The 13,864-nt window shown below is 29.2% G+C and overlaps 1 protein-coding gene across 1 annotated transcript; it reads left to right on the plus strand.

The window, feature by feature from the left end:
* The first annotated feature begins 591 nt into the window (after positions 1 to 591).
* Positions 592 to 5,745, plus strand: LOC111034561 (tubulin polyglutamylase TTLL6-like). Its single transcript, XM_022315839.1, has 9 exons — positions 592 to 647; positions 1,571 to 1,727; positions 2,841 to 2,971; positions 3,029 to 3,185; positions 3,278 to 3,378; positions 4,096 to 4,224; positions 4,304 to 4,529; positions 4,591 to 4,766; positions 5,550 to 5,745. The coding sequence occupies exons 1-9, from the start codon at positions 592 to 594 to the stop codon at positions 5,743 to 5,745; spliced, it is 1,329 nt and encodes a 442-aa protein (XP_022171531.1).
* The last annotated feature ends 8,119 nt before the right edge of the window (positions 5,746 to 13,864 follow it).

The raw sequence follows: 13,864 nt of genomic DNA on the forward strand, positions 1-13,864 counted from the left end.
AAAAAAAACTATTGATTCACATTATTTTGGAAACAAATGTTTTCTTTGTATCGACGGTGAAATGAAATTGACGTCTCGAATTATAGTAATATATAAGTAGTATTACTTAAAGTGTATTTCCACGAGTCTGGGGTTGAATAAAAAAAAGTTAAATTACAAACAAAAGTATAAATAAGTAGATTCACTGATTTAGACTTTTAATATTTAGCAGAATCATGGCAATATGGAATCGTATAGCAACCCCATAAGACTTAACCAATATACTCGACGAATAAAAAGATTTCGAGAAAACCTGATTTTTGGCTTCTTAACGGTTGTATTATCTTAATCAGTCTATTAACGAAACACACAGGACAAATAATAAATAGATCAATGTTCAATATCTATAAAAGTTGAATACATTTTAATTATCACTCGTTTATGATCATAAATCATAATACCTACAACATACTATATGCACCCTTGAAAATATAACGGTACACTCAACAGTTCTCATGACAACCAAATAAAATAACCTCAAACAAATTTTGTTTGCTTGAATACTGATTATTTTAATAATTTAATTTTTTCATTTTCTCATTAGATTCCGTGATGGAGAAAAAATGTTCTATTCAACAACTTACTGAGGAAAAGGAAATACAAAAAAAGTAATTGAACAAGTAATATATTAAAAATACCTTACATAGAAACTCAATATTTTCTTCAATTTATTAGAGTAATACATACTAAACATTTCTGTGGAACTCTAAATTTTGCCAGTTTTTATGTTTAGTTAATACTAAATAGCAATTTTAGCATACTAAACCTAGACGGCTAGACATATTTTTTGATAATGTTAGAATAGCTTACACATGAATTATAGTGCTTACCTCAGTAGGTATTTTCTAGACCTTCGGTAATGTTCTCTGAGTATTAACTACGTTATATTGACGAATTATTATAGTTAACTTCATGTATTTACACATTTTGTAACATCACACAAAATATTGATAAAGTCCAATTAGGATCTTAGAGAAAATATTTCTACATTTTATTGTTGCTGAATTGTCAAGTACTCAAATGTAAATTTATAGTCTTCTAATTTTTGAATTGGCGATACGATGCTTGATAACACTGTCTCATCGAGTGGCGAACTCAGGAGTAAGGTTCTAGAGTTCAACTACCCTTGAAATGTATTCCTCCTACAAAAAAAATCTTTTTTACCACCATAATCAATACACAGAGTAGATAACTGTCATTTTTAATAGATACAAAATAAATTGTAAAATGACCATAACATACTAACATCAAAAATCATAGATTCAGTTGTTTTTTTTTTTTTGCTGATTAAGAACATTGCTAAACGTCTACCGTAAATCGTAATCGATAATTGTATCATCGATTATTACCACATTTATTATGCCTGAAAATGAGGCTCAATAGTTAAAAACTAAAACTTAAAAACTCTATACTCACAAAATCCTGCGTTCGTCACAAGCTTCATATTATGTAATATGGTAAACGATTATGCAATTTTGAAAAAAGAAGATAAATATCGCAAATATTTTGTTATTTTCTTTTAATAATATAGGGGTGCGATATGCTTGCAAAATTGCAGTTATTCTATTGTACACGAAGTAGCAATGTCAATGGGCATGCATATAGTGAAACCTGAAGAATCGTGGGATTTGTGGTGGTGTACCACGCCCATGGACATTAAAAAAGCCAAAACTTTAAAAAAATACCAAGTAAGACCTCCTAAATAGCAGCTGGTATTTGATATACAAATTATCATAGACAAAATGTATCAATACATTCGTGCATATTAATCTAATGTGAAACTTTTCTGCCGTAGAGGGTGGTAAAAAGCCTTGACTGTCCAAGGGATGGAAAAGGATCATTTTTCAACTTTCAAAAAAATATTGAAAAATATTCAATCATGGATTCAGCTCTGAAAGAGTGTTTTTTTCTGACTGTTTTCAGAACATATTTTTTTTTAATGCAATGGGTTATCACTACTTTGAAATGTATATCTTTCGATCCAACGTGAGCAAAGCTAACCGTATATGTATACCGCATCATGCTTATAAAGTGAGATACACTCTTGAGACCAGTCTGGTTTTTATTGAAATTCTATTTCAAAACATATTGGTGTTAGTGAGGAGGAAGAACATTAGGTAGAGTGGGTTCTTGCATATAATATAATTTAGGTATGAAAGCTATTCAAAAAAGTAATTTAGTCAGAGGTTAATCTCCCAAGGTGATACTTTTGAAGGTGCTGAACTTTTTTATATATATTATGGCATATTTGATTATCACTTATTGTAGAAGAATATACACATATATTTTTTTTTAACTTATGATAAACTATATTATGTACAAATTTTATTTTTAGTATCAATAATTTGAATTTATAATAATGAATTGCAAAATCATTAGCACTAGAGTATACAAATTTAAAATATGTTCCGGAAAGTCGCATAAGGCAAAACTAAAATTACCACATTCTTAACTACTATTAATTGTTAAATACTGAGACCAAGAAAATAAAATAACAAAAAAAACCACAAATGTTTGCACCCAAAATAACCAATGTATGTTATAGTAGAATATTCAAGCATTGCTTATAAGTTATAATTATTAAAATTGAATTTGTATTATTTGAATGTAAAACACATTCTAATTATTCAAATAATACATTTGGGGCCAAGTCGTAGTATCATATAGCTATAGTTTAGTTGTTATTAGTTTAAATACCTTTTCTTTCTGATTACTGAGTAACAAGCATATCGTACCCTATAAAATATTAAAATGTATGGTAAATAATAAACTGAACCGATTATGTAGTTTATAATTTTCAGAAGACGAATCATTTTCTGGGTATGTCAGAGATTTGTCGTAAGGATTCATTAGCTCGCAACCTCAACACAATGTCCATTAGTTTTCGAGACGATTACAATTTTTATCCTATGACATGGAATTTACCATCAGAGTAAGATTTTATGGATAAGTAATCAACATGCAATAAATAGAATTTATTTAATTTTAGTTACATAAAATTCCAAACTTACACGAGTCAACATAAAAGTTCAGCGTATATTTTAAAACCAACAACAGGAAGTCGAGGAACCGGAATATCCATAACAAAATCCCCGAAAAAAATTAATCAATATGAACATATGATTTGTCAGCTTTATATTTCCAAAGTAAACAAAAACAATTATTATAAAACTATAAATTACTTATGTATCATTACATAAAACATAAAAAGTTAATTATGTAATATATACTGTTTTAGCCATTGTTGTTAGACGGCTATAAATTTGACATTCGTGTGTATACTTTAGTAGCATCGTGTGATCCATTTAAGATATACGTTTACAATGATGGTCTTGTCAGGTAAAAAGAATATCGTAATATTTAAGACTTCGTAAATCCAACATTATTTTGTATGATAAATATGGCTATCTCTATAGATAGAACGAGATAGCCAAATATCAGTGCCACCAGTCGATCCGGCGTAAAATTACTTACAAAACAACAGTATAATTTTACATTTTTAAAAATTGAATTGATGGTTGATATGTTTCTCCCAAAGACCACCCGTGTTATAAGGTTATACGTTCAAAAATTCTACATTCATCAAAAAATCATTTTTAGTGAATAATAATACACGGTTATTGGCGAATAGTCTATAAGAATACATTTTGATATACCAAAATGCCCAAAGTCTAAAAACTGCCACAGCCACAGGCACCCGCCTCAATAAACAGTACTGTTCAGTTTAAATTTTAAGTCCACGATAAATCATCACTTTTGAAAATTAATTTTAGATTAAGTTTAATGTTTTACATTTACAAATTTTGTATCAAACTGTTATATTATTACAAAAACCTGCAAATCATTTGGTACATTCAGAGTTTTCTTTCGCGACTCATAAACGTATAAAATGTCAATACATTTATTCATTTTATACGCGGTACGGTACTATGTGAATAAATAATTTATTTTGCCTACTTAACATTTCGTTATCAATGCGCTAAGCTACTAATGCCATAATAGTTCAATGGACAATGCAATTCAATTTTCACCATTACCGTACACGATCATTCACAGATTAGCAACGGAACCCTATGCGACGCCTACGCACAATAATGTGAACGATCGATTTATGCACCTAACCAATTACTCGGTAAACAAATGCAATAAAATGTACATCGATAACGAACTTTTTGGCAGTAAACGGTAAGATAATAAAAATAAGCTAGAAATTAGAATCAGTTATTAATTTTAGAATAATGCTTATATACGTCGTTGAGTTTAGTCGAATTACAGCCCTCAGTGATTGGCTCCGTTCAGAAGGCTACGACGAGAAGAAAATATGGAACGAAATTGATGACGTCATCATTAAAACCATGATCCTGGCCTATCCGTTTGTCAACCGCAGCTATCAGACATGTTTTTCCGGTCATAAATACACGTCAGCATGTTTCGAGATACTTGGATTTGACATACTTTTGGATGAAAACTGCAAACCATACCTCTTGGAAGTCAGATATTGTTTCATCATTGATGTTTAATTGTTTTAACACCCAAACGTATTGTACTTAGGTTAATCATTCACCAGATTTCCACACGGATACTTCGATTGACAAAATAGTGAAACGGGAACTATTAATTGATACATTTAAGCTATTGCAGTTGGATAAGACTTTAAAAAAATTTGTTTCTGGAGAGGATAAATGGAAAATTCAACAACAAACCATCAATGCTGATAAAAACGTTTAGTATGTCTGATAAGCAACGTGCGTCTCACCAGCTCACCCCCATATGGAGTATTAAAAGTTTTCCAAAACATATTACCTAATTAGTAGTTAGTACACCATTTGTATGGATTTATATGAACATTTTCCATATTGATATTGACATTATACTGAATTTATAAATAAACTAAAGAGGATGTGTCGGTGAGACGCCACATTTATTTATGATTATTTAATATGATGATAAAATAAGGTACCACGATAGCAACTAATGTCAATGAGTTGATAAATTATTGAATGTAATATAAAAATATAGTATATAACCCGTTACCAGGTTACCACTCAATATTCCTGTATAAACAATGAATTATATAATTTTGTACATTAACTTAAATTGTAACTTTTTATATTCTAAAACTCTAAGGTATTTTACCATCTAAAAACAAACTATTTTATACATTTTGTTGGTCAACTATTCCAACTATAACTTCAGCCCAATAGTTGCTTAATAATTTTCAATCTTGTATAATTTCTCATCGGGTTAATGGTTTACTATTATATGATTTGTAACTACCGACTTAAACGATTATTTAACTGAAATAACCTTCTGAGAAAATAAAGACAAATATGTTTATCAATTTGTGAAATTATAATATTCTCAACTATGTGTTTGATTTTAAAGTGATGTAAGACCTTAATATTTTATCTATGTATTAGTGACTTTTTTATGAAACTTAAAAAAATGGTTTCACCATAAAATAATGTATTGGTTTTTTTTTCATATTAATGTATGTAATTCATTTTTAGCAAACAAAGAATGTTAAGGTGCAAAGAACATTTTGAGCAACAAAATAAGTTATGGCAAAGCAAAAATATGGGTAACTATAGATTAGTGTATTCAGAGAAAAATGCTCATTTGTATGAACATTTTTTTTACTGCAATGAAAGTGCAATTTACCGACACACATGTCGTACATCATTACATCAAGAATCTGAAAAATAGTTTAGGGAAAAGTGTATTTAATTATTAGGCATAAATAAATATATGATTATTATGAACTTAAATAAATTATGGATATTTAAGACTAAAATATAAATGGAATGTGAAAAAGTAGGCGTTGACGTTATGACTACATAGTACATACACGTAATCATAGGAACTTCCAAATCATTAACTCTGTTTAAAAATATACTGACAAATCTTAAATATTAAATTTAGTCTTTTAAAATAGATTGGTATCCATTTAAAGTCTAGAATATTTCTTAAACCACCCCTCCCCCAATTACATACCAAACCCATTTCTCCTAAAAATAAATCCTGAGTGCACTCCTGTCTTCAAACCAATTAGTAAATCATTGAGTTACGGAAAATTATGAGGATATATTTTAATACCAACCAATAAGTACATTATAGTATTTAACAATAGCAATATGAAACAAGTACCTATTATTGAATTAATTCTTCTGCAGTTCAATGTTGTTCAAATAAACTGAAATCTGCAAGGAGTCAGGTTTATAGTGAAACAATCAAGAGTTTTTTTAAAAAAGACCTAAACCATACTAATAGAAACCATGACAAAATGCACCCAATTAAAAAAAACACCAAAAAGTAGTTTCGATCAAGTCATTTAAGAAATAAGAACACAGAAAATTAGTCAAGTCTCAAGTGTCAATAGGTATCAATAACAGATCCATCCTATTATTATTAGGCCGATAGGTATGTATTATTTTTGTAATATAAGTTCTAAAAGATAAAGTTTTTGATCTCAAGAAGTCTATGAGTATCACATTTTCACTTTATTTTACCTGTTTTAAATAATTAAAAATCAGTGAAATAAATTTAAATAATTTTTTCATTTTACTAAAGATTATTAAAGGTTATAGAGAAGGTAATTGGTAAAAACTATACCTTCTAATAATTGTTAATAACCATATCTGGTATTAATTTAATTTGTTTTAATTTGTTTTATAAGTTCTCCAAGTATTATTTTTGTTTTTTAATCTAATAGTTTATAACTTTTTAAGTATAGTATTTTATTTACTTATTTGTACGCATTACGTACATACATTAACCAATAATCATTAGGTACCTATATTATAATTACCTACAGTCTGCATAAAATAAAATAAATTTCAATTTTTCGATAAATTCATAAATTATATACAAGTACTGGCAGTACTGCATATAATATTATATAAGTGTATTGTTTGATTTGAAAATAATAAAACTGTTTTATCATATTGAAAATATTAGTTTAAAATGTTATAAGCAAAATGTTGACAGAAAGTATACTTATTTTCTAAAGTTGTGTAAATATTATTATGTGTTTTTTATTAGCTTAGAATCGCACGCTAAACCATTAAACTCAAGTTCCATTCTCGCTCGATGTAAGGAAACTATTAAACATTGATAAAGGACTGTAATCAAAAGTTATAACTACGAAAAAACTCAAAATATAACAATTTTAAAATATGTATTATATTATATCATACATATTTGTATATATTGTATAATGTACCTAAACACTATGCAACCTTGTTCTCAATCACTAATGATCCTACAATATAAGTATCTTTAAAATGGTATAACATTTATGCTGCTAAACAGCAATTCAATTTTTTCGGCTGAATATTGATTTTAAATTTTATATAACACTCGAAAAATAATATACTAATGCTTTAATATTTAATTGATATTTTAAAATAAATGTAACGGTTGTTTTTATACAATGCCGATTCGTTTACAAATTAGTATATTATATTATAATATTTCTTTTTCGTTTACCTCCCGAGACGTAAATAATTAGGCGATGTATTAAAAACCCCATTGTTCCAATATAAGTGTAAAACAAGTGGTCTATAACAAATTAGTATTCCCAGACAGTGCCATTTCAGACGTCCGGTGTGAATCCCATATAAAATATCCCTAATATAATATTATTAATATATAACATACAAATACTGAAACATGGGCACTTTTTTCCTACAATTGTATACAAAAACGTATAAAGAACAATTATATTATTATTCCAATAATAATAACATAAACAATGTGTTTTATTCGGCATAATTATTACAGGTGGTATTATACCTACCAACCAATTTTACACTTTAAGCTCGAAAATTTAAAAAAAAAATGTAATATCAGTTATTGAATAAATATGATATATACATGTGTATGTGGGTACCTATGTATAATGTATATTATATTGATCACAGACACGACATTGAAAGACTCAAAAACGCTAAATTTTACGTCACGCAAACCACTTATATAAATTACATTCATCATTTATTAACAACAGAAATATGTACTTGTGGGCTGTGTTGAAAATAATGAGTGTAGGTTGTTATATTATTGGTTCACAATTTAACATTAATTCGATAGTTCATCAAATGACCGTTTAATTAGGGGGTTTTCCATTCCTATACTGCCATGTAAATGTATGACCACTTTAACATGTATATTTGTTTTTATAAAATTGTAATTAAGACATAATACGTACAACATATAGGTGTACATTTTTTAGACCAGTGATTCTCAACTATTTTAGTGAAGGCTCTTCGCTGAAGAGCCATATTATAATATAGCTAAATATTGTATGAGCTTTTTAACTTTTAGATAAATATAGTGGCTATAGTTGTAGCCTGTAGGTAGGTACTAGCTGCTAGTGCATAAAGATATAACATGCTGAAACATGAGTAGGTACTGAAATTATTTTTAAAAATGTTTACCACCGTAACTTTAAATACTTTTCATTTATTTTTTGTTTGATCGACAGAGTCCGATAATATCGACAAATTATTTGGTATTTATTTCTAAATAGGTGTATAATGTATAGTATATATTTAACAATAAAATAAGAAATCAATAAGTGTATAGAAACCACACGATACAAATATAACTAGGTGGGTACTATGACTATAATTAGTTAATTATAAGTTACCAGAATTGATAGAATGTACATATAGTTCTACAGTAGAGATATGCCACTTAATTTAAAATGTAAAAAGAACTACATTTGATAGCGGTGTTGTGTGATCGACGGTCACCATGAAAGTCTACCTTGTTCCATCATACTTCTAGTGTACTTTAAAAATAAATATTATAAATTTTTTCGAAACAGTTGCATATTACTTACATTCAAACATAGGAAAATCTTTAAAACTAATTAATGCATAAATCAACAGTAGTGTTTTTTTGTAGTTGGTAACAATCATACCTATACTCAATAGACATTAATTATAAATTAATTATAATATAGGTACTAGGTAGGTACTATTTTTGTTCAATATAAAATACCGTGTTTAAGCCGCCCAATAGCAATACCTCATGGGTTAAAAAACGAAGTTACAAACCACTCCGAGTCCCAAGGAAACATACAAATATATAGGTATAATTAAAATTTACAAATCATAATAATATAATATTAATATGTATATTTATATTTGTAACGAGACAAAATTAATACAATTTTTGGTATCGGTAGCGCGCTCTGAAGGAGTAGACATGCGCAATAAGACCGTGTGCCTGTACCGGCACCGCCGACGGTAACGACCGTTTCCTATGATTTACAACACCTTTACCAGCTATAGTAGGTTCGCGCTCGTTACTACAAACAAAGACAGTACTTACACAGACCAATAATAACATATTCTATCATTTATACTACCTTAATCCGACGTGAAAGTCATGTGCAATATGCACGTTGGAAACGGCGTCCATAGAGTGCGTGCCGGAGCTCGCACTCTACGGTCGCCGCACAAAGGGCAAGTTTTATAACAAAAGTCAAACTTAATTCATTATATTTACTTAGTCAGTCACATTAATGAGTATTCAGCTTTCGAACGCGGGCAGCCGCCCGTAACCTAGCGATGATGCAAGTAAAGCAAAATATATCTGTTTCGTACGTGGACACGGAACATCATCCTACATCTGTTATCCTTAAAACAACACGCAGATATACAGGCCAGTAATACCACAGAAGGCAAGTTTTTTCTCATCAACCTCGTACAATACCGCTCCTACGAACCATCATTCTATTGTAAAGTGTTAACTTAAATCGTTGCTCCGTCCGTTCTACCCTCCTCTTATCCAGTGTGCATAGTAATACGTTTAGGCGTATTGACAAGCTGTGCACATCTGGGTAATAGGAGTGGTCCGCCGTCGTCCGCCGTAGGAGAGTTTTGTGGTGCCTAGTAATACGTCTTGGCGTATTGACAACCTAGGTACCACACTTATCGGGATTGGCGATCCCCGTTGACGCTGCACGGACATCGCAGAACCACCGCCGCTATCCGTCGCCGCCACACGAAGTCCGCGCTACGGTTGCCGACGCACGGTGCACGACGCCACGACCGATCAACACCGTAAACTCTCGCGCCGATTTTACCGCCGCAAGTTAAAGTTTGTTATATTTATTCGTCGTAGTTAACTACTCGATAGTTCTCGTTCAAGCGTTTGGTCAATAAAATTGTTATATCAATTCACCACGCTTGCGCGTAGTTAGACCGTTATACGATATATGGTCACCGTCAAAGCTGTTCACTAGGAGTGATTGAATAAGAGCCAGGATCAGGTCAATCGTACGAGGACGAGCCAGAGCTGCCGCCAAACATTGCCACCCAGGAGTCCATTGTCGCATTTCAATCCACTCAACTATCCAGTGACGGCAATAACGTGAGTCCTATATATTTCATAAATGTCTGTAGCTCGAAGAGCACTAGTCGATATAAAAGAAAATATTGTAAAACATTATTAAATCAAAAATATCTGTAGCTCGAAGAGCATATGCGAAAGATAAAAGAAAATATTGTAAACTTATTAAAATTCATGTTACGTGAGAATAAAAACACATAATTATTTATTCATCAAAATCAAAGTGTACTGTATTCTTACATATTATACACTGCATCCGCAAAATATATAATAAACATAAAATATTCTTACCTCAAAGAGGGTTCCAGACTTCACAGTATCTCAACGCGTTCTCGCACTCGCAGGCACATGTCAGTAAATTAAATTGGGAAAAAGTATTCGGTTACTTTTCAAGTAGGAACACGTCATCTCAGCTGTGACAAATTGTCAGACTTGCAAGCGCACCACATGACATTTTATCAAAATAATTTTTTTTTTTCAAAACTTAACCGTTGGAAATTGATTTTTTTAAATATCGGTGGCTTTTTATAAGAAAAAAATATTCAACAATATTTTTTGATAAAGAACTATTATGTTGTGAACATATTATTGCTCCTAAAGTAAAAACAGTTATGCAAAATGCACACACCAATCGGTGCACAACACTGTGACAGCACCGCATCCCTTTATAAAATACGTATGGTCGACAAGTGGGGGATCGCCAAATGCAATGCAACTCGATTGAAAAAAAACATTATCTACGATTAATTTTGAGGTATTTCCATTTGTAATCTGATTTCTGTATCAAGTGGTCGTCGGTCGATATTATTTCATAATAGATGTGTATATTATATATTTTACCCGTCATCGTACAAGACAAATATTTAACTAAAAAATTTAATTTCAATTATAAATTTAAATTAAGTTATGATAAATGACTTACATATTATTAATAAGATACATTTTAAACTAGTAAAAACATGTTACATCATAGTTAATGCTTGTAAGTTATTATTTTATGCACCACCTATTTTTAACACCACAAGCCACTGGGCTGATGTGACTTCAATCTGTAAAAATCCTAACATTTATTAACATCTTGTTCATCTATCTATGGACTATGACATATTAATTTTGTCGTAACAATTAATTTAAAATGACTTTCTTATATTTTAGGTTTATTTTTTCCACTTCAATATCATTAACATATTCAAATTCTTAATATTCAAAATTTAAAAATTTGATTTAATATAAAAATTCAGAAAAATGTTATGCATCTACGGTATAACATATCGTTGTAAAAACAATACATTTATCACTCCGCTCAGAATCTAAAATAATAGGTAGTTATAGTTACTTACCGAATAACAATAATTCAAATTAAAAACATTATAGTTTATATAAATATATAATACCTGCATGACGAATGGTTGTTCGACTTAGAATAATTGATTATTGTCCGTACCAACTGGTAAGCACAATTTATAATACTTAATAGTTATTATTAATTATTATTCTACTGATGCCGCTAAAGTGCTAACGTAGTTCCTCCTCAATCCACATCACATCATCATAATATAATATTATGTAATGTAAATGATTTACATTTAGTCGGAAAATAAATAATAACGACACCGCTATCTAACGTCGTAACTTTGAAACTTATAATGTGTGCTCGAAAAACGAAACACAATTATTATTATCTGTTGTTTTAGCCAGTAGATGGCAGTGTCAAATACGTTTTTTTTTTAAATTAAATTGTATGTTCCTAATATTATATTAATATTTAATATAATATTTTTATTTATTATAGAAATATATTTGACTTTTGTTTTGTTGTATACAAAATCATGCATTAAAATGTCCAAATACTAATTATTTCAAGAATATTTTTTCACATAGGTACATAATAAATTAACACTGCAAAACAATATGTACAAAAATATATTACACAATTTTTATGATAATGATTTTAATTTTTACTATTTTGAATGCCAACGTACATTTAACACACATTTTATACTCCAGCCCAAAATATTTTGATACGTATAGTTTGAATTTTAAACGAGAGTTGTTGGTTAGTTGTTTACAAAAAACAGCAACAACGTCTTCTCTGTGTACAAGCATGCGTTTAAAATTGGATATTTGCAAACGGTTAATTCTAAAACCCGTGAAGGGACGGGACCGATTCCATTCCAAAAGACGATAAGAAAAATTGTGTATTAGTGTGGAAAGAAGAATAAGGCGAAAATAATGTTCCATGTACCCATAACATTAATATTAATATACCTACCTAGGTATGATGTTTAAAATATATATTATTATACCATTTATACCTATTATATTATTAAAATAAAATTCATTTACCTGCATGTAATAGATATAAACAAAAATATATCGATAAGAGCATGAACTATCAAAAAAATGGTACAGAATATTACGGCAAGAGGCAATGGTCCATGCATTGTAATGGACTATCTGCAATTATAAGTCGCTAATTGTATAAAAGTATAAAACTTATAAAACGTATACAAGAATTTAACATACCTATCACTCTTTGCAAACTATTTTTTTCTATTCGTACATACAATATGTTTAATATTAAAACCAGTTTAAGGCTAGAAAATGTAATACAAAATTCTCAAGTATTTCTTACTGTAGAGTGTAGGTAATTAAAAAAAAAAGGCTAAACATTAATTTTTATCAAGGTTTGAATAACATTTACGAGTCATAACATTGGACATTCAGACGTATAATAATAAAGAAATGTTAGTCCAGATAACAAAAAGTTTGAGTCTGTTCATGCCTAGTGTTAATTAATACAAAATATTTTAAATATAGGATAAAATATTGAAATATCCTTATAGATATTGACTAGACTGGCTTCAGAGTTTATCATCAGTCATCAGTAAATACCGGATTTTGCATAAAATGCATGTTGCTATTTTCAACATTATATATATTGTGCAGTCAATGAGTGTCCACAAATCACTACTTGATTGATTAAATATCAAAATTGTATAGTGCATATTTTTGCTTAAGACGTTAGTGCATGTTCTGCATAGTTTTTCATATTTTAACAAAAAATAGTACAAATATACACCTAACGATCTAAAAAAAGGTGTTGAGCAAAAAAAAAGACAGATTACCTATAGGTAAATTTATATAATATTAATATCAAATATTTTACATCTCAAAGAATATTCGGACGCTAAAAATAGGTTAGGTTATTGTTCTTCCAATTAACACACTAAATTAAATTTTTCTTTCTTTTTTCCTATTTATATCAGTACCTATATCACTAATGTATCTACTATTTAATTTTAATAAAATATTTTTTACAAAGTATCAATGATTAAAAATTAAATTACATTATTGTATTACATATTTGTTATAGTATACATCTTACTTTTTGTTTATGAACATTTTAATAAAACTAATAAATAATTATCACTGCAAAATTAAAATCAAATATAAAATGTAA

Source organism: Myzus persicae, unplaced genomic scaffold (assembly GCF_001856785.1).
Source record: "Myzus persicae strain clone G006 unplaced genomic scaffold, MPER_G0061.0, whole genome shotgun sequence".
Classification (NCBI taxonomy): Eukaryota; Metazoa; Arthropoda; class Insecta; order Hemiptera; family Aphididae; genus Myzus; species Myzus persicae.